We start from the raw sequence: 21,919 nt of genomic DNA on the forward strand, positions 1-21,919 counted from the left end.
GATTACCAGGACAACATGTTGTCATTTTTAAAGCGTTTTCCTTAACCACTAAATTAACTATTTCTACATGATCAGCCATAGGGGGTTAAGAGAGGTTTATGGCTGTGCTACCCTAAATGTTGGTAGAGCCAATAGGAAAACAGAAACCATGGGGCTAAGCAACTCATGTTTTCCTTTAAACTATATTTTTAATATTCTGGAATTCCCCACAGGGCTGAGAAAAAGATTATGAATGCTGCTAGCAAACTTGCTACAATGGCAAAATTACTGGAAACACCTATTTCTAGTAAGTCCCAGAGCAAGACTACACAGTCAGGTATGTCAAAGTGAGTCACCAAATGGTTTTTCTATCTCTTCTTCTTTAGCTATTTAATATTTTCAGTGTGAAAAAGGCAGGGAAGGTAAGGAGTGAGAGTTAATTTGTGAAGTTGTGTATGTTTTACTTAAACTAGAAGTTTACACAAAAAGAGTACACAGTTTCCAATTTAAGTAGGCAAACTGAGTAGGCCCGTCAGCTTCCTATTGCTGCTTCCATCCCTTGAAATGATAGAAAAGATTTTAAACAGCAAATAAGGAATGAGAAAAAGAAGAAATTATAAGTGAGTTTTAAAAAGTTGCAATGGGCCAGGCATGATGGCTCACACCTGTAATCCCAGCACTTTGGGAGGCTGAGGTGGGAGGATCCCTTGATCCCAGGAATTTGAGGTTGCAATGATTGTGCCACTGTACTCCAGCCTCGGTGACAGAGTGAGGCCCTGTCAAAAAAAAAAAAAAAAAAATTGCAGTGGATAGACCAGAAGCTACAAGAAATCCCTGAGAGAAAGAAGACAGTATAGGATGGAAGATGGAAACCTCAGTTCAAAACCACCAGGAGATGACAACTGCAATTAGGAGCAATATCAAAACTGTTCCACATATGATGATGATATGTTCCACGAAAAATAGAGGGCCTAGGGGATATGAATGGGGTAATTAGTTGGCATTCTAAACCAACTGCAACCTGGTGGGGTTAATCCTCTCTTTATTTCTTCTTCTCCCCTCCCTTTCCCAACCTCAATATCGAGCTGGGCAACAACAACAGGAACAAAGAATCTGGGAGCAGGGCAGTGCTCCAGGTGGCTAGCCATATCAAGCAGGAACTGGGAGCCGACATGCCTTGGGAGGCTGAGATGGGAGGATCACTTGATCCTCCGGGAGGTCAAGGCTGCAGTGAGCTGTGATCGCACCACTGCACTCCAGCCTGGGAAACAGAGCAGACCCTGTCTCAAAAAAAAAAAAAAAAAAAAAAAAAAAGTAGGAGTAACCAACAAAGACATAGAACATATAACTTTAAAACTGGTAAAGGAAAAAGTTGGAAAAAAACATTTTCAATCCAACAAAATCAGGAAAGAGGAAAAAAACCTAGAAAGCATGGGTAAGTAGGACGTAAGAGTAGTTTGAAACATCAACAATCACACTAAATATAAGTAGGTTAAACTCAGTTATTAAAAGACCACAGCTTTCAAATAGGGTTTTTAAAAATGTGGAAATTTGCTATTTTTACAAGAAGAACATCTAAAATTAAAAGTCAGGGGATGGAGAATGATATACCAAGCAAATGCAGTGTTGATATTAGATAAATTATAGAGGTAAATAAAAGATTAGATAAATTAGAGTTAGCATTAAAAGGGACAAAGTCGATAGTTCATAATGATGATGGAATAGTCTCCCAAGAAACTATAATTGTTTTCTTTCTGTAGATAATACAGCTTTATATAAAGCAAGAGCTGATAGAAATACGTGAAAAAGACTGGTAAATTCCCAATCACACTGGGAGATTTTTAACATATCAGTGGGGAAATGGGGTTCTTGAACCTCTGGAAAACTTGAAGCTGAGATTGTTCAGGGGTCCCTGAGTCTGATGTTGGTAAACATTCCTCATGTACAAGCCAAAGATTATTTGTATAAATATTGGAATGGTAATGTGAACCTTAGGTATGAAAAGGCAGTAACATATAACAAGAAAATAATTTTCTAGGTCTGGGGCAGCAGTGTGCAAATAATGTTCCCAGTAGAGAAGCAAATCCTTTTCATGGACTCTAGGGCTTGCTACTCTTGAGATACAATGCCTCTAATTGCATGCTATGTGGCTGCTTTGTCTTTGATCAGATTTAGTGTCTTAGGTAATTAAATCAGAAAGTCTATTTAGCTATTCTAGAAGTGTATGTGTAGGTATTGGGTGGGTGGGGTTCTTTGAGCGAACTTGTCAGAAACTCTATTCTTGACATCAGAATCAGGGCAGGATTGAAAACATTGTGGCTGGATCTTGAAATTGCTATAACATCTATTGCAGAAAATGATACGTCAGATGGATATCAATAACAATAATATGTCAGATCTTAGTAACAAAATTACCAAGCTTTATCGAGTGGATATATGTAAAAGAATATTTTTTAATGTCCAGCAATGATGTATTTTCTTTAAGAATTATTACAGTATATAAGCATTCTTTGGGAATACAGTATAAAAACATAAATTTTTTTCTTATTTTTAATTTTTTTATTTTTTCATTCAAGGATGAATCTTCCCTTTAAATATTAATTTTCTCTTAATTTCGTGTTTCCTTGCTCATAATAGCACTGCCCCTAACTTCAGAGATGCTGATTGCAGTTGAAAAATCAAAAAGAAATGATGTAAATCAGAAAATTCCATGTTGTATTGAAAGCAAATCAAATAGTGTAAACACCATCACCAGAAGTCTGTGTGAACAAGCTCCCAAGAGGAGGGCAGCTTGTAACTTACAAAGGCTGTTAGAGAACTCAGAGCATCAGAGCATAAAGCATGTGGGATCCAAAGAGACACATTTGGAATTCCAGTTTGGGGATGGTAGTTGCAAGCACCTAAACAGTTTGCCAAAGAATGTTTCTCCTGAGTTTGTTCCTTGCGAAGGTGAAGGAGGCTTTGGTTTGCACGAGAAGAAAGACCTACTCGGTGATAATGGTTCTGAATCACTTCCGCATTCAGCTGCATACCCCTTTCTTGGAAACTTAGGAAATAAACCCTCACCTAGATGTACCCCTGGTCCTTCTGAATCAGGATGCATGCATATAACCTTTCGCGATTCTAATGAAAGACTTGGTTTAAAAGTATATAAATGCAATCCACTAATGGAAAGTGAAAATGCTGCATCTGAGAAAAGTCAAGGTTTGGATGTTCAGGAACCTCCAGTAAAAGATGGAGGGGACCTTAGTGACTGCTTGGGCTGGCCTTCTAGCAGTGCAACCTTATCCTTTGACAGTCGTGAAGCATCATTTGTACATGGTAGGCCACAAGGAACTTTGGAAATACCAAGTGAATCTGTTAATTCCAAACAGTTTTCACCATCCGGTTATCTTTCAGACACGGAGAAAAGTAATATGATTTGTCAAACAATGAAATGTCAGCGTGATGAAACTCCATACCTGTCAGAAGAAACCACATATTTGGAGCCAGGAAAGATCAGTCTGAATCGGGGACACCCATCTCATCATAAGGCTGATAGATTAAAGTCAGATTTCAAAAAACTGAGCAGTACATTACCATCTTCAGTGTGTCAGCAGCCTTCAAGAAAATTAATTGTTCCGCTATCTAGCCAACAGGATAGTGGCTTTGATAGCCCATTTGTTAATCTAGACTAATTATGGTACAGTATTTAAGAAGAATCATTAATATATTAACAAAAATGGAAGGGAAGACCTCATACTGAAAAAAATTGTGAGCCCTGCCTCTTTTGAGATGTTTTAATAACATCTGTTATATGAGTAAATCATTCTCCTAAAATTGCTTGAGATATTTATGTTGCCTTAATATTCCAAAGGCCTGATGGTGTATGTATAATCTGCTTTTGTGTGGTGCTTATTTTTGGTTTCTAAACCATCTATTTTTATACTTATAAATTGACTCACTCTGCAGTGTTAACTTATTTAAATAAACGTGCATATGGTCTGTAGAATTGTTGTGAATTATTTTGTAGTTCAGAATACAGAAATGTCATATTGACATCATGTTTGAAATTCACTCAGAAAAAAACATAAATTTTGATTATTTGTATGTGTTAGTCAGATTTAGTTTTTGAAATTAGTCATGTTTAATGAGGCTATAAACTTAATCTACATAGACTTTTCCTAGAAATATCTACTCAAAATTTTGATCTTTTTTTCAGTTAGTGGTTTTCCAGGGTTTACTACAAAATACATAGCTGTGTCCTGGTTTTATTATTTAAATATTAGTCTGAATTCTTTTAGTTCTTACTTGCATTATTTCAGATCACCTGTGACATCCAAAAACTTTGTCTCTTTTATGGCTTCACATTTGTTTTTTCATCTGAAATACGACCTTTTGAAAAATTGAGATAAGTTTTGTCATGTAGCAAAAAATGTAAAACGATTAGATTTTTACATTCATTTATAGTGCAGAACTGGCTAATTAATGCTCTAGGTTAAAGGTTATAATTCTAACCTGAAGAATACATGCAGAAGTGAATGACTACCTAAATATCATTGTTTTTAGGTGAATTCTTTTTCAGATCCCTAGCAATAGGTATGAACATTTAGCTGTATGCAAGTGCTTCCGAAAACAGTTAACTATAGCTTTCTCTCCTATCTCCCACACCTACTGTATTATGGATTGTATTTGGGGGTTAATCTAGTGTATTTTTCCACCCAGAGCCAGATAACTTAGGTGGTGATGGGGAGATGGCAAGATGCATAACCATCTCTAAAAGCAAGAACCTAGAAGGAAAACTTTTTGGGCTTGGAAAGCTCTGTCACCTTAACTCTTGACCAGGGATAAATAAGTCTAAAAATTGGCCCTGGACTTCAGTGCTTGAATTCACATACAGCTATAGTAAGGAACAAACCATCTTGTCAAAGTCTCGCTTGTATTCCTGAAGATACAGTGCTCCTTTTCCAACGGTTAGTCTGTCATCTCTCACTCTAGAAGAAAACTCTAAACCAGGCAAGTTTATGCTCCCTATGGATCTGATTGGTGCTTGATCGTTTTAAGCCCTTGTTTTTACTAAACTTAGAATCTAGGCTCATTGCTCACCTACCTTTTCCACTTGGTTCAAAATCCATGTCAGTTATGTAAACTCTCAACATTAAGGTTGAAATTGGAAGTCCTCTTGCTTTCTGCTCCTTTTAGAGTATCCTTAATCTTTTTTGATACTCATAATCTCAATAGGATTAAGTTATTTTATGTCATACATCCTATATCCAATTGCTTGGAGATAGGGTGTGGTATAGGGTGTATGACATAAAGTAACCTAACTCTATTATGATAAATTTGAAGGTATCCACTTATTAGTGTGCAAATGAAGGGACTACACAGCCAAACTATGACTAGTGATGTACCTTGGTTTGAAAGGTCATGGCAGAACAAAAGCGAGGCAAGGAGCCCTGTAGATATCATGATCACATAAATCTCACTTTGTCATGATATTTAGTCCTTTTTTTAATGTTGCTGGATTTTTATTTTATACTATGTTAAAGATTTTCGTATGTATGTTCATGAGAGATATTGGTCTCTTGTTTTCCCATGCTGTCTGTCTTGCTTTGGTAAAAGGGTAATACCAGTCCCATAGGATGAGTTGGATAGTGTTCCCTTGCCTCTGTTTTCTGAAAGAATTGGGGTAGCATTGGTATTATTTCTTCTTTATATATTGGATGGAGTTTACTAGGTGAAGGCATCTAGCCTGGGCTGGTGGTGGGGGTGGTGCAGAGTGTGGATTTTAAATAATGTATTTTCTTGTTATAGAGCTATTCATAATTTCCATTTTTTCTTTAGTCAGTTTTGGTAGTTTTTGGTTTTTGAGGAATTTGGCTATTTTATCTAAATTGTCTAATTTGTTGACACAGTTGGCCATAGTATTCTCATAATCCTTTAATTTCAGTAGGCTTGATAATGATGTCCCCCTTTCATTCCTGATTTTGGTATTCTGTGTCATCTCATATTTTTCTTAGTCTATCTAAAGGTTTATCAGATTTGTTGATTTGTTTTCCCCCAAAGAACTTTTGAGTTCTTCTCTTTTCTCTTGTTTTTCTGTTTCCAATTTCATAGATTTTTCCCTCTTCCCTCTGTTTGCTTTATGTCTAATTAACTCTTTGTTCTTTTTTTAAAATTTATTTAATTTTGAGATGGAGACTTGCTCTGTCGCCAGGCTGGAGTGCAGTGGTGCTGTCTTGGCTCATTGCAACCTCTGTCTCCCAGTTTTAAGCAATTCTCCTGCCTCAGCCTCCCGAGTAGCTGGGACTACAGGCATGTGCCACCGTGCCCAGCTAATTTTTGTATTTTTAGTAGAGAAATGGTTTCACCACATTGGCAAGGCTGTTCTTGAACTCCTGACCTCAAGTGATCCGCCCACCTCAGCCTCCCAAAGTGCTGGAATTACAGGCATGAGCCACCACGCCTGGACCTTTATCTATTCTTAAAGTGAAAGTTTAGATTATTGATATGAAACTGTTATCTATTGATATAGATGTATGTATAAAGCTCTGAATTTCTCTCTAAGCACTGTTTAAGTTGCACCTCATATGTTTTGACATGTTGTATTGTTGTTTTCATTTAGTTCAAAATATTTTCAAACTTCCCTTGCGATTTTTGTTTTGACCCACAGATTATTTAGAAGTATGTTACTTCATTTCTAAGAATTGCAGATTTTCAAAGTTTCTTTCTTATTTATTTTTAATTTACTTGTTTTCAGATAATATACTTTGAAGATTTCCATCCTTTTAAATTTCTTGAGACTTGTTTTATGGTTTGGCATATGACCTATCCTGGAATGTTTCACATGCACCTGAAAAGAATGTATATTCTGCTCTTTTTGGGTGGAGTGTTCAAAAATGTCAGTTCAAGTTGGTTGATAGCATTGTTCAAGTCTGCTATAGCCTTGCTGATTTTATTCCTATTTGTTCAACTGGTTATTAAGAGTGAGATATTGTAATCTCTGGCTGTAATTGTTAAACTGTTTTTTCTTTCAATTCTGTCAGTTCTTGCTTCATGTATTTTGAAGCTTTGTTGTTAGGTATATATACCTTTATATCTGTTATGCCTTTCAGATGAATTGGCCCTTTATTATTTTAAAATATCACTCTTTGTATCTACTATATTTCTTGTTTTAAAGTCCATTGTGTCTATAATTACTACAGCCACTCCAGCTCTCTTATGTTTACTGTTTGCATGGCTTGTCTTTCTGTTTTTTTCCTTTTAACACATTTATATCTTTTAATTTGAAGTGAGTCTCTGGAAGACAGTATAGTGCTGGATGTTGCTTTTTTTTTTTTTTTTTTTGGTCAGAGAAGCTTTGATTGGAGTTTTTAGGTGTATTAAAATGTACTATAATTTTGTTAGGTTTGCATTTTCCATTTTGCTATTTGGTTACTGTGTATCTTTAGTTATTGAATTGCTCTTTTATTGCCTTCTTCTGCATTAAACAAATATTAGGGTACCATTTTAGTTTTTTTAATCTTTTTTTTTTTTTTAGCTATTTTTCTAAGTGGTGTCTCTACTTATTATCATAGGTATCTTATTACAGCCTACTTCACATGAATATTGACTAACTTCTGGTACAATATAGCAACTTTGCCCCAGTTTAGCTTCGTTTCCTTGCCCCTCCTTTGTGCTATTGTCTTATATATGTATATATTACAGTGTTATAATTATTGCTTTATACAATAAAGCCATACGTCTTCTAAAGAATTTAAGAGAAGAAGAAATGTATATTTATAGTTCTTTATATTTACTGACATAGTAATCATTTCTGCTGCTCTTTCTTTGTTCCCATGGATTCTAGTTGCCAGGTCTGTTGTCATTTCCTTTCATCTGTATTCCACTTCCTTTAGTATTCCAAGTAAGGCAAATATGCCAGCAACAAATTCTCTCAGTCTTTGTTGATTTTGGAATATATTTCAAATTTATATTTGAAGGGCAGTATGTGATATATTTAGAGTTCTTGGTTGACTTTTTTCCTCCAGCGTTTTGAGTATGTCGTTCCACTGCCTTATGGTCACCACTATTCATGATGAAAGGTCAACCGTTAATCCTATTGTTCTTTATATATGATGAATTGTTTTTCTTACAGCGTATTTAAGATTTTCTCTTTGGCTTTCAACAGTCTGAGCATGGTGTGTCTAGGTCTGAATTTGTGTTTATCCTACTTAGAGTCTGTTGAGCTTCTAGGATTTCTAGATTTATCCTTTTAATAAAATTTAGGCAGTTTTTTTGGCCATTATTTCTTCAATTAACTTTTTCTGCCCTTGTTTCCTCTTTCTGGGGCTTTCATATATATTAATATGCTTACCATTGTGTCACAGGTCTTTGAGGCACTGTGCATTCTTCTTTAATCATTATTGTTTTTCATATTGGATAATTTTATTAATCTATGTGCAAGTTTCCTGATCCTTCTGCCATCTCAATTCTGCTGTTTAGCCTATCTAGGAATTTTCATTTCAACTATTGAAATTTCTGACTCTAGAATTTTCATTTGGCTCTTTTTAAATTGATGCATAATAGTTGTACATATTTTGGGGATAGACATATTTTGATACATGCATGCAATGTGTAATGATCAACCAGGGCAACTGGGACATCGATCACCCCTTCTTTATATCGGGAACCTGCCAATTCCTTTCCTCCAGCAATTTTGAACTTTACAACAAATTATTGTTAACTGTAGTTACCCTACTATACTAGAGTGGTTGCTTAATGGATACAAAAACATCATTATATATATATATATATATTTTTTTTTTTTTTTAAGACGGTGTATCACTCTGTCTCCCAGGCTGGAGTGCAGTGGCGCAGTCATGGCAGCCTTGAACTTCTGGGCTCAAGTGATCCTCCCTGCTCAGCCTCCCAAGTAGCTAAGACTACAGGTGTATGCCACCGTGCCTGGCTAATTTTTTTAAAAAAGTTATAGGCAAGGGATCTCACCGTGTTGCCCAGGCTGATCTTGAACTCCTGGCCTCCCAAAGTGCTGAAATTACAAGCATAAGCCACCAGGCCTGGCCACATTTGGCTCTTTAATAGTTACTTATTTTAAAATAGCTACAAAGCAGCTATTACAAATATGTTTTAAAAATTAAGGTGAAATGTTTAAAGAATTAAAAACATGACTTTTTTAAACCAGAGATTCATCATTGATCATGTATTCTTTTTTTTTCCCTTTATTCTAAAAAACAAAACAAAACAATACATGTGCAGAACATGCAGATTTGTTACCTAGGTATACAAGTGCCATGGTGGTTTGCTGCACCTATTGACCCATCCTCTTAAGTTCCCTCCCCTCACCCCAAACCCCCAATAGGCCCTGGTATGTGTTGTTCCCCTCTCTGTGTCCATGTGTTCCCAATGTTCAACTCCCACTTATGAGTGAGAACATGCAGTATTTTGTTTTCTGTTCCTGTGATAGTTTGCTGAGGATGATGGCTTCCAGCTTCATCCATGTCCCTTGCAAAGGACATGATCTCATTCCTTTTTATGGCTGCATAGTATTCCATGGTGTATATGTACCACATTTTCTTTATCTAGTCTATCATTAATGGGCATTTGAGTTGGTTCCATGTCTTTGCTATTGTAAGTAATGCTGCAATAAACATATGTGTGTATGTGTCTTTACAGTAGATTGATTCATAATCCTTTGGCTATATATCCAGTAATGCGATTGCCTGGTCAGATGGTATTTCTGTTTCTAGATCCTTGAGGAATCGCCATACTGTCTTCCACAATGGTTGAACTAATTTACATTCCCACCAACAGTGGAAAAGCATTCCTATTTCTCCTCAGCCTCTCCAGCAACTATTGTTTCCTGACTTTTTAATAATCGCGTGAGATGGTATCTCATTGTGGTTTTGATTTGCATTTCTCTGATGACCAGTGATGTTGAGCTTTTTTCATATGTTTGTTGGTCACATAAATGTCTCCTTTTTAGAAGTGTCTGTTCATGTCCTTTGCCCACTTTTTGATGGGGTTATTTGTTTCTTGTAAGTATGTTTAAGTTCCTTGTAAATCTGGATATTAGACCTTTGTCAGATGGGTAGATTGCAAAAGTTTTCTCCCATTCTGTAGGTTGCCTGTTCACTCTGATGACTGTTTCTTTTGCTGTGCAGAAGCTCTTTAGTTTAATTAGATCCCATTTGTCAATTCTGGCTTTTGTTGCAATTGCTTTTGGCGTTTTTGTCATGAAGTCTTTGCCCATGCCTATGTCCTGAATGGTATTGCCTAGGTTTTCTTCTAGGGTTTTTATGGTTTTGGGTTTTACATTTAAGTCTTTAATCCATCTTGAGTTAATTTTTGTATAAGGTGTAAGGAAGGGGTCTAGTTTCAGTTTTCTGCATATGGCTAGCCAGTTCTTCCAGCACTGTTTACTGAATAGGATATCCTTTCCCCATTGCTCGTTTTCGTCAGGAAAAACATGACTATTTTAAAATAGCAACTATAAGACAATATTCCCTGTTGAGTCATTGTCATCATATTTTTTTTCTTTTTCATACATTTTTCTCGTAAATATTTTTTGTCTGGTAAGAACACAAGAAGGTAAGATATACTCAACAAATTTTTAAGTGTACAATACAGTGTTAACTATACATACAGTGTTTTACATCAGATCTCTAGAACTTTTTCATCTTGAGTAACTAAAACATTATACCTGTTGAACAGTAACTCCCCATTTCCCCTGACAGCCCTCCTTCTATTCTGTTTCTGTGAGTTTGACTGTTTTAGAAATCTCATGTAAGTGAAATCTTGCAGTATTTGTCCTTTTGTGACTTTTAGGCTTTATTCAACATCCAAGCACATGCATAGTTTTTCTTGACAGCTTTTTTCTTTGATATAAATCAGACTTTCTGTTTCTTTACATACCCTATAAATTTGTTGAAAACTGGAAATTTTATGTAACATATTGTAGCAACTCTGGATTTGGTATTTGTTCCCCTGGGGGTTGTTATTGCTGGTTTGTTATTATTGTTGGGTTGTTTCATTATTTGCTTAGACTTTGTCTGCAAAATCCTCTATGGTGTGTGCCTGCTGATTTCTCCACTGTTGTTTTAATTTGCATTTCTAGTTTTTAGCTGGTCATTTTAGGGGATTTCTATGCATCTGTATTGCTTAATGACTATTCGATTATTGGTTAAAGGTTGTATTAAAAAACCTTGAGTCAGTAGGTCTTTATCCTCTGCTGATGTGTCTGTGCATTCAATGTTCAGGCAATTTTCCAGTCTTCCTCCAGTTTGCTTCCCTCTGAGCGCTTCCAGGTCTTCCTGCTCATGTGCACATCCTCATTAGTTCAAGGATATGTGGTGGGCATGGGCCTTCTTAGGTTTTCCCTACATATGCACACAGCCTCCCACTCCAGCAGAGATGTGTGGAGAGCTTATTTAGCCCCTCATTTCTAGACTTTCTTCCTGTTAATTTAAGAATTAGTCTGCTCGTCTCTTGCCCCAGATGGGACTGCAATCTCAGACTAGCAGAGCTATGCATCTTCCCTGTTTTTTTCCCTCTAACTTTACTGTTTTTAACTAAGCCTACTACTGGGCATGGGCTCCTCTCCTTCTACTCCAAATCAAGTGAGCCCCCTGTAGCAGAGAAGCTGCTAATGTTCACTGTCATTCCTACACTGTTAGCACTACCTCACTGATCAAGCTGGGGAGGGGAATGGGAGCAGCCCCTGGTAAGAAGTCTCAGAGTCTCACTGATCTTCCAAAGTTCAGTAGCTTCTCAATTTTGGTTGTTTCCCTTTGGTTGATTTTCGGTGCCCTGAAATGGTTGTTTTTGTTCTTTTTCCAGTTTTGTAGTTTTTTTTTTTTTGGGTGGTGGGGAGCTTCTTCACTCCAGCATCACCAGAAATTTCCTTATTTTTATTTATTTGTTAGGTACTGGAGTAATCTCTTTTCTGTGTATTTACTAATTTTTTCTTTATTTTCCCCAACTTTTTATATTGAAAATCTTCATAATCTATAGAAAATAAACACCTATATACCCTGCATTTAGATTTACCAATTGTTTACTTTCTACATTTGTTTTACATTTGTCTGTAAATATACCTACATATGCATGTACATAGTATGTATATGTATATAAAAACATTTTTCCTTAACCATGAAGATTATTTGCAGACACCCTGAGTATTCCTTCCTAAATACTTCAACATATATTTTCTAAGAACAAAAACATTTTATTTCTTAAATACAATTGTCATATTGAGGACATTGAATATTGATAAATATTCACTTTAAATATACACTTAAAAATTTTTTTTTATTTAGGAGATGGGATCTTGCTCTGTCACCCAGGCTAGAGAGCAGTTGCTCAAATCACTGCAACTGAACCGAGCCTTCAACTGTTGGGTTCAAATGATCCTCCCCACTCAGCCTCTTGAATATCTGGGACTACAGGTACACAGCACTGCACTTGGCTAATTTTTAAATATTTTTGTAGACACAGTGTCTCACTATGTTGCCTGGGCTGGTCTCAAACTCCTGGGCTCAAGCAGTCCTCCCACCTTAGCCTTCCAAAGTGTTGAGATTACAGGCGTGAGCCACTGTGCCCAGCCAACATACATACATTCTATATTCAGATTGCCCTAATTGTGACAATAATGTGTTATAACTTTTTTTTAGATCTTTGCTGTTCACCTTCAAGCTGAGGACTTACCACTTTTCTTCGATTATGAAAAATGCTCAGCCAGTAGCTATTCATTAAACAAATATTTATGAGGTGTCAGCAACCGACTGTTAATGTTCTAGGGTGATACACTGCTTATCAAAACATGAGTTTCTACCTTCATGGTTCACACTCTAGTCAGGGGAGACAGTAAATACACATAACTTATGTAGTGTGTTAGAAGTTGGTAAGTGCTATGGAGAAAATAAGGGCAGGTAAGGGTAAAAAGAGGAGTAAAGAGGGAGTGATTGCAAATTTAAATAGAATAGTGAGGGTTGGTCACGCTGAGATGGTAACATTTGGGTAAAGATTAGAAGGAAGCCACTCTAACTCCACCATTCCTTCTGTTTCCTACTTCTGGAACTTCTCTTAGACATAGCCCCATCCTCGTTTCTCTTCATTGTTCTTTTGTATACTTTTATTTTTCTGTGCTACTTTGTGGAGGTCTTTTTTCACTGGAAGTACTGTCTTCTAGTTTGCTAATTCTGTCTTTGTTTATTTAATTTATTGAGTTTTGAAATTTCACTTCCGGGATTTCTAGTTGGTATTTTTACACCTACACTTTTTGTAAAATTTCTACCTGCTTAGTAATCTTGTTTTCTAATAGATTCTATTTATTTATATTTTTAAAGACTAAGAAATTCTTAAAGTTACTTCTAGAGTAATTTATCATGTCACTTGGGAGTGAGTTCATATCCAAATTGTTGCTTTTTGTTTGTTTTTGCCATACACAGAATTAGTTTCCCCTATGTGTATGGAATTTTGGCTTGCAGTCTAACTTGCAGTCTAACAGAGAAGAAGATTTTTTTTCTCCTTCTGAGTTCTCTCCCACCACTTTGACTAGTTCTTTTGGTTGCCTCCATATGGGCTCCATATAGTCCCCAGTCCAAGATTGGGTCTTACATAGGTGATTTCTGATCTACTGGGGCTATTCTAAAGCTAGTCACTGAGCCAGCAGGCAGCTTGGCCCAGTTCCTGGCTGCAAAGCTCTGCCTTTAACCTCTAGGCTCTCTAGATAACATAGTTTTAATATAACTTGTGGCCTCAGGTGGAGAGTGTAGCTTTTTCAGCCTCCCTGAGGTAAGGAACCCCTACCTGGACTACTACTTTAGACAGCAAGCTTATCCTTTGTTCCTTTCCTCAGTTGGATGCTTTTGGTCCTTGTTATTCTGCAGAAACTCCTGGCCACCTTTACTACTTTTTTTTTTTTTTAAGCTGAGTCTCACTGTGTCGCCCAGGCTGGAGTGCAGTGACGCAATCTTGGCTCACTGCAACCTCCGCCTCCGGGTTCAAGCGATTCTGCTGCCTCAGCCTCCTGAGTAGCTGGGACTACAGGCATGTACCACCACTCCCGGCTAATTTTTGTATTTTTAGTAGAGACAAGGTTTCACCATATTGGCCAGGCTGGTCTCAAACTCCTGACCTCAAGTGATCCACCCACCTCAGCCTCCCAAAGCGCTAGGATTACAGGCATGAGCCACCGCGCCAGGCCTACCTTTACTACTTTTAGATACAGAACAGGTAGTACCTTACTTTTCAAGTCCTCAGGGACATTTTGTGTTTTAAATGTCTTTTTTCTCTATATACTTTTTCCATCATTGTTATATGTTGGTAGATGTTGGGTCCTTCCAAAGTGTAAACTTAGAATGCCATCAAGGACCTAAAGTCTGCTTTGCCATTAGCTCTGTGACTTAGCTATTTCTGTAGCCTGTCTGGGCCTCAGTGTTTGCTATTACTGAGGTTTAGGCATATGATTACGTAAAGATTCAGGTAAACCAGATTTAAAAGTATGTGAAGGCCGGGCGTGGTGGCTCACACCTGTAATCCCAGCACTTTGGGAGGCTAAGGCGGGCACATCACCTGAGGTCAGGAGTTCGAGACCAGCCTAGTCAACATGGTGAAACCCCGTCTCTACTAAAAATACAAAAATTAGCCAGGTGTGGTGGTGGGCACCTATAATCCCAGCTACTCGGGAGGCTGAGGCAGAATTGCTTGAACCCAGGGGGCAGAGGTTGCAGTGAGCCGAGATTGTGCCATTGCACTCCAGCCTGGATGAAAAAGTGAAACTCCCTCTAAAAAAAAAAAAAGAAGTACATGAAGAATAGTGAGATAGGTAAATTGAGGCTAGATCATGGATGGTCTTGGATGTCAAAGCCAAAGAATTTGAAATTTGGCTCATAGAAAATGGAGAGTTGTTGAAGTTTTGGTAGCATGATTTAGAGCGATTAGGGAAGCCATATTATAGGAGGACTTGGAGGAACAGAGGAAACAGCCAAGGAACTAGGATGACAATGTCCAAGGAAGTCAGGCAAGGAACAAGGCCAGAGCCAGGGTAGATGTGGTGGAAATGAAGAGGTGACAAGATTGAGAATATGACACCCCCATGCTTCCAGGACCTACTGAGAAGTACCAGAAGGGATTTAGAGACTGGATGTTTGTGAAGATGACTGTGCTATCAACAGTGCTGGGGAATCAAGACAGGGTGGATTGAAGGGATCACAGCCTCCCTTGAGTACTGAAGTGCTCAGTCCTTTGGTGGGCACAGTCATGAGAACAACTAATTTACAGATACTAACTTGATGATGAGCATTGTGCCAAGCACTTCACTAACTCCTTTAATCCTCACAACAGCTTTTTGAGAGGCTCTGTACAAGCACTTTATGGTTGGCTAAAATCAAGGCTTAGAGGAGATAAATAATTTGTTCATGGTTAACACAAGCTTGCACCAGGCAAAGCCAAAAGTTATACCCAAGTCTTTTTTTTTTTTTTTTTAAATAATAAGCTTTTCATTTGAGAATAGGTTTAGGTTTACCAAAAAGTTGCAAAGATAGTACAGAGTCTCTATACCTCTCACCCAGGTTCCTTTGTTGTTGATGTCTTACATCACTATGGCAACTTTTTCACAACTAAGGAACCAACATTACATTTAAATATATATGTATTTTTTTTTTTCTTGTGATGCTAGAGGCCACGGCTTTAATCCCTACACTGTCTTTATTTGGTTTGGCTTACTGGTGAGCTGGAATTTATTTTAAAGGGGAAAGTCCTTTTCTTTTTCCACTCCTTCCACTTCCCCTCCATGCTTCCACGCAGGAAAATGAGTTCAGCAGGCTCCTCCACGTGTGAAATCAGTTTAACTGCGTTCTCAGCAGGATGTAGACAAGCAATAGATCTTACTCTTTAGCAGGGGTTTATAGAATACGACATTATATGAAGATTATGCTGCAGCTAGAAATTTACCAACACAATGGGAAAGCCTGTAATATTATAGAACCATCTTTTGTAATTTTAAAATTCAACCAGTTTCATCTTGAAAAAAGATATTTAGAAATTTCCTAGTAGTAAATATGCCATTTTTAAATCTCTTGATATAATTGTAACAACTTTTCCCCTTAAGGACCAGACCAGGAAATTAATTAGAAATCAAAATGGTAAAACATCATTAAATAGAAACTTTGTTATTTTCAAAAGTAAGATAAATGAATTGGCTTCTTCCACAAAGGTCAGCAATAATCTGGAAACTTTGAGAACATATTAAATCTTGTGCTCTTAAAAATGTTGTCTGGTGAGTAAATTAAGTAGAATCAACAAAACTTTTAAAACTTATTTTTGGTTTTAGTTCAGGCATAGCCCTTGTCTGAAATATTTCCTCATTTCATTTCACAATTTTATCAATCATGTTATATATAGAATGCACTGGATGAAATTCTGCTTCTTATATTTTGTTGACCCTGTGCTCTTACACAAACTGTTTCCCTAGGAACGGTTAATAAAAATTGAAACACCCTATTTCACCCTATTCAATAAAAGTTGAAATATCCTATCTGTGTAAGAGCACAGGGTGAACTCAGTACATGTATTATCACAATGACCCCATAGATGTCAATGATTTCACTGGCTACCAATTAGTTTTCCTGGAAAAGTTTTTGAAAATGTGGTCCAGTGTCAGAATCTACTCTGCAAGGTCTTCAAGATTATTCATTAAACATTACAATGGATCAGTTATATTAAGCTCTGTACCTACACTTTTGTCTTCTCCCAAGAATTTTTCAAACTAGGTCTTATTATCCTCGTTCTATAGATGAGAAGGAAGGGAAAAAACTTATGCAAAGAGTCTCATGTGGCTGAACAGGAGTCCAAGGAAGCCATGGAGTTACTGCAAGGTGAATATGAATTCATTTGCTGGCCAAGCATTGTCTACAAATGAAAACAACCATATATCTCCAGCATCAATATGGCATTGTTTTCAAACATATGTAGATGCCATTGTTATCATTGATAAAAGGCCTTTATACGAAAAACATTTCGGAGCTGCGGCACTGTTCTGAAAAATATCCTGTTAAAATTGGATCAGACCGGTACTGAATAGTTCAGATCTAGTTAGTACAAAGCAGACTTCTCAGAAGAGGTAGTGACTGGGATCAAACTTTGGTATCAGATATGTTGCAAATCTTTATTCTATCACCTTCTGGTGAGCCTAGATTCCACATCTGGAAAATGGGAATATATAGTGGAGACTATTGGTTATCTACCCAACGTTATTACCTACTTCTTCCTTGTTGGCAGGCCAAGGGGGGCATAGCTGTCACTTCCCCTCATGACTCAGTTTCAACTCTGTTGCTGACTCCTGTTTGGCCTGAGTAATCCCAGTGGCCTCAATTCCTGTTACCGTGACTTGTTTAGGGATGGGCATATGACTCAGTTCTGGACAATGCCATATAAGGGAGAGGCTGCAGGGCTTCTAGAAAATGTTACTTTCTAAAAAGTATTTTCTTCCACACTGGAAAGAACTGACTTAAAAATGACGAATGTGCAACTTCTAGATCAGTGGTAAGAGCCATTTTTTAGATGTTACTGTGTCTGGTTGTAACACCTGGATTTGCAGCAACCATCTTGCAACACTGTCTTCCAAATGAATAGCTGTTATTAATGTTATTCACAGAAACATAAAAGGCCTCAGGCATCTGGGAAGGACTAGCCTCACACATCACTCATAAGTAAACTTTTGCTGGCCTCCTATAAACAAGGACATGTCAATTGTTACTTTAGGTCTACCGTCTAAGTCTAGCTCCTAAAACTAAAGCTGTTTGATTCCACACTGATTATGTTGCTTACAAGCTTATCTTCCAGGTGCAGAATAAGGACAAGACAACATCAGTCATCTCCTTCACCGGCATAATTGAGACAACTGCATAACTGATTCATTCTTTTCTCCTCTTTTTCTCTTCAAACATTCATCTTATCTCTGTAAAATGTAGATTTACTGGGCACTAACTAAAGTCTCAAGAGAATATAACCATTTGCCTTACCTTCCCCCCTTCCTGCATGCCTATCTCACTTTAAAGAAATATATAAATTCTAAACCTCCTAAAAACCTCTTCAGGAAAACAGCCACAGATGTGCCTGTGGCTCATGTTTTCCCAAATGCTCCCTAAAACTGGTGTAATAAACCTCCATCGATTGAGACTTTTGCCTCAGTCTCTCATTTCAATGATCAGTTCAAATGAGAATTTTTGCAATGGAACTTATGCTAACTGGAAAATAGTAAGGACTCAATAATCAGTGTTAGCTCTGAGTGACATTGATAAGGTGGTGCTTTTAGTTTCTTCAAGCCCCTAAATCTGGTGTGAAATCTCCCCCACTAAACAGTGTCATTTCTTCTATGTTGTTTAGTACTCAATAAAAATTGCACATGGATATATCAATCTAGGTCAATATAGGACAACACAAATTTGTGTTCCCAGAATGCTGGGAGGTTGAGAAACACCTAAAACCAAGTTTTAAGAAAGGCACATTCTTTTCTTCCCCTCAGGTAAAAATATATTTGGCCCATTCCTCCAAAAAGTAAGCAATATTCCCATATGGAGAGAGAAAAAAGATCTCACCTATTGAAAGCAAATTATCTTCCTCAAGTCACTTCCTGAGTAAATACTGTAGGAAGTTTACTTTCAAAGTTCTCTTCCCTGGAGCAAATCAGATTATTTACATGTATTTGCCTGCTCTGAAGAAAAAACACTTGAACACCAGAAGAAGGAAAATCTGTACTTGCTCAAAGTCAAAATACCAAAGAATAAAGAAAGAGGTCTCCTTAGGAGAAATGAAAAGTTTTGTTCTTCTCGGAAGAAGTCTTCAAAGATTTTAGAGCAAGATATATACAGGTACGAATATTGGTATGGACACCGTAAGATTAAAAAAAGACCTCAAAAAATAAAAGTTTTGGCTTTAGTCCCTCAGAGTAATTAACATGTTGCTGTAGCTGACAAAATCTGTGGCCAGATAGAAACCTGCTAGTTGAAAAATTTGGAATCCTGTAGCCTCCCATCTCTGCCTAAGATCAAGGCCAAACATCTGCTCTCCTCCCACTTCCCGAGCCATCAGCCTCTTTAGAGGAGTCGGGTCAGTTGTCTTGCAGAGAGGGTGCAAAGGTAAGTGGCAGAGGGGCCAAAGCCCAGTGCCAGGCTCAGCTTTCATAATGTGCCCTTTGATGGATGCTCAGAGTTCAGAACACCCAGCTGGCCAGAGAGAGGCTTTTGGAAACAACAGAGGATTGACGTTCTTCAGTACTCATTTTCCAGCAAAGACAAATATCTGATTATATAATAGAGAAGTTATGTCTTCTGGCACCCAAAGAACTGACCTACAATGACAAATGTGCAACTTATTAAGCAAATTCCATTGAGCCTGCAACACATACTAGTCGTTTTCTCAAGACATGTAGTTGCTTTACCACCAAGAACCCGTTCCTCAATGGTTCCAGCTGGCAAAACTCACTGTCATTTGGATCTGTTGCTTTGTAATCACACAAAGCTTCTCCGTGGGTTTTTCAAAATTAAGTTGATCTGCTCTGATTTCCCTTTGCTGCCACGATTCTAGAGACCATAGATAATCGTTTAAGCCCAAATCCATAAGGCGAGTTTCTGTTGGAGAAAAACCAGGGAAAGAGTCCTTCCGTGATGTATCTCGTATACGCTGGCTCCTCTGGGGTGGGTGCAACTTTGTTTGCTTAACCAGGATGCACACCCTAAGCAGAGATGCCTGGTTTTGATTTAAATGGGTACAAAATGTGTTCCCTTTGTTCTGGAGCTCTCACTAAAGCTAGTACAGAAACCTTGGCTCTATATGTTATTGGGGTTTCTCCTTTTCCCACAAAGCACGTGGGGTGGGTGGTCATGGCAATGGTGAGCAGGATCATTGCGGCGCATTAAGTTAACTGGCACAAATCATTTGTTTGCTGAGGAGGAACAGAATCATACGTGGCAATACCTTCCCGGGGAGTGTTGCATCACTGTCATCACAGACTGAGCTTTGGAGAGGCGTAGGAAAGGATAGCAGTGGCTGACTCCTCTATGTGTTTTACTTACATATAGGTGCAGCAGAGAGAATAATATCTATGGTGACAATTCATAAGCAAATCCACATTTAAAACATTAATATATAAAAAGCCCCTTTCCCAGCTCTGGTCCCAGTTGCCTAATCCTCCACCCTTGAAGCAGAGTTTGTTACTCAAAACCTATTTACATGAGTATAAATGAATATATATCCCTCATTTTACATGAGTGGTAGCATAGTATACCTACTGTTCTGTACCTCGCTTACATCAAAAATTTTAAAGCAAGCGTATGAATAACATTGTTATGCTTTTTAGTACTAAAAATTGAAGACCTGAAAATAGTGCAAACTGGAACAAAAAAAGATTAGCCACTTACACATATGGGGTGATACTCCACAGATTATTTATAACTGAAGTGTGAGGCAACCTACTAGTGGAAACGGCCTTCCCTTTCTCAAGGAGGGGATGATGACAAAGGAGGACAAAGCTAAACACAGGTGTACCCTATTTGTCTCCCTCTCCTTCGTATGGCCTCACTTCTTCCCTTCCTCCAGATCCTCTCTCTGTGCCTTTCCCAAACCCCCCATCCTGCTTCCCCACCAATCTTGTTCCTCTTCTCCTTCTCCCTCCTCCTGTCAATCATTCCCTCAGTTCTTTGCATCTACCTTTTTCACCTCCATCCCTTCTACCAGGTCATTCTTCTGGATTCCCTGACTTCGGCCCTTCCTTGCCTTCCAGGTCCTCTTTAATGGGAGTGGAGGAGCTGCCTGTGTCATTGGGGGTCAGAGAAGGACACGGGTCACAGAAAAACTGAGTCTGGAAAGGATGACACTGAGCTAGTGGGGATGTGTAGGAGGCACAGGGACTGGAATGAGAACAGTGTTCCACTGCCTTCTCTGCCTGCCCACGTGTAAGAAGTAGTGTTATCAGTCAGGGTTCAAACAGAGAAGCAGAACCAGTAGGAGATAAAGATGACTAATGGATAGATAGATATTAAGGAAGTTACTTATACAATTGTGGGGGCTAGGTAAGTGAGTCCAAAGTCTACAGAATAGGCAGTCAAGAAGGGAAGAGCACAAGCAATCTGGGACCCCACGTGCATAGGTCAAAGCTACTGTTCACAGGCAGGGTCTCTGTTTTGTGTGGGGCCTTCCAACCAGCTAAGTCAGGCCCACACAGGATAATTTCCCTAATTAAGGATCACCTGATTAGGAACTTATTTATACCCACAAGTTCCTTCATCGCAGCACCTACATTCGTGTTCGATTGCATAACTGGCAGAAGCATGGGAATGCCACAAAATGGCTGCTATTTCCCTTCCATCCCCCAGCTCTTGCAAGAGATTATCTCCTGTAGCCCAACCTGGGCAGAACCTATTAGCAAGGGAATTCTGGGGAATACAATTTAACCCAAACAAGTTGAGCCACTACAAATAATCAGAAACAGTTACCGTAATGGGCAGCTGCTGGGCAAATGCCCCAGTCCTTGCCAGGCCAGACTCATCCTAGAGGAACCTGCAGCTATGGGCCACTGCACTGCTGCTTCTGCAGTGCTCCTTTTTTGATTGCCCTTAAAGAATGGCATAGTAGAAATAGAACATTCCAATATGCCCTCCATCCTTCCCCGGAGCTCCCCAGACCTTCAGAGTAGCACTTCAAGGAGCACTTGCTGAAGGGGAAGATCCTTCTGCTAATAATAATAATAATAAGCCTTTTCTCACGTGTTAGGATTGGAACTGTAAGTCAAAGTGGAGATGTTACAGGAATAATTTTGCATCTGCTTGTCAACTGTTTGCTCCTCCAGACCCTCTCTTCATCTTCTCCACCCTGCTCTAGACTTTGGGGCTCTGACAGGTTTGAGCTGCATCAACAGTGCTTCCTCATCCTCTCTCCAGCTCCCAGTTGGGTTTGGTCATGG

At 38.3% G+C, this 21,919-nt stretch overlaps 1 protein-coding gene across 1 annotated transcript in view; it reads left to right on the forward strand.

Annotated features, from left to right (window-relative positions):
* FBN1 (fibrillin 1) overlaps positions 1-21,919 on the forward strand; it is a 336,957-nt gene that overhangs the window by 47 nt on the left and 314,991 nt on the right. The window contains exon 2 of the mRNA XM_055279034.2: positions 213-316. Within this exon, the coding sequence (XP_055135009.2) occupies positions 233-316 (84 nt within the window). The 5' untranslated portion in view covers positions 213-232. The remainder of the gene's footprint in view (positions 1-212; positions 317-21,919) is intronic.

This window comes from Symphalangus syndactylus, chromosome 5 (genome assembly GCF_028878055.3).
Source record: "Symphalangus syndactylus isolate Jambi chromosome 5, NHGRI_mSymSyn1-v2.1_pri, whole genome shotgun sequence".
NCBI classification, from domain to species: domain Eukaryota; kingdom Metazoa; phylum Chordata; class Mammalia; order Primates; family Hylobatidae; genus Symphalangus; species Symphalangus syndactylus.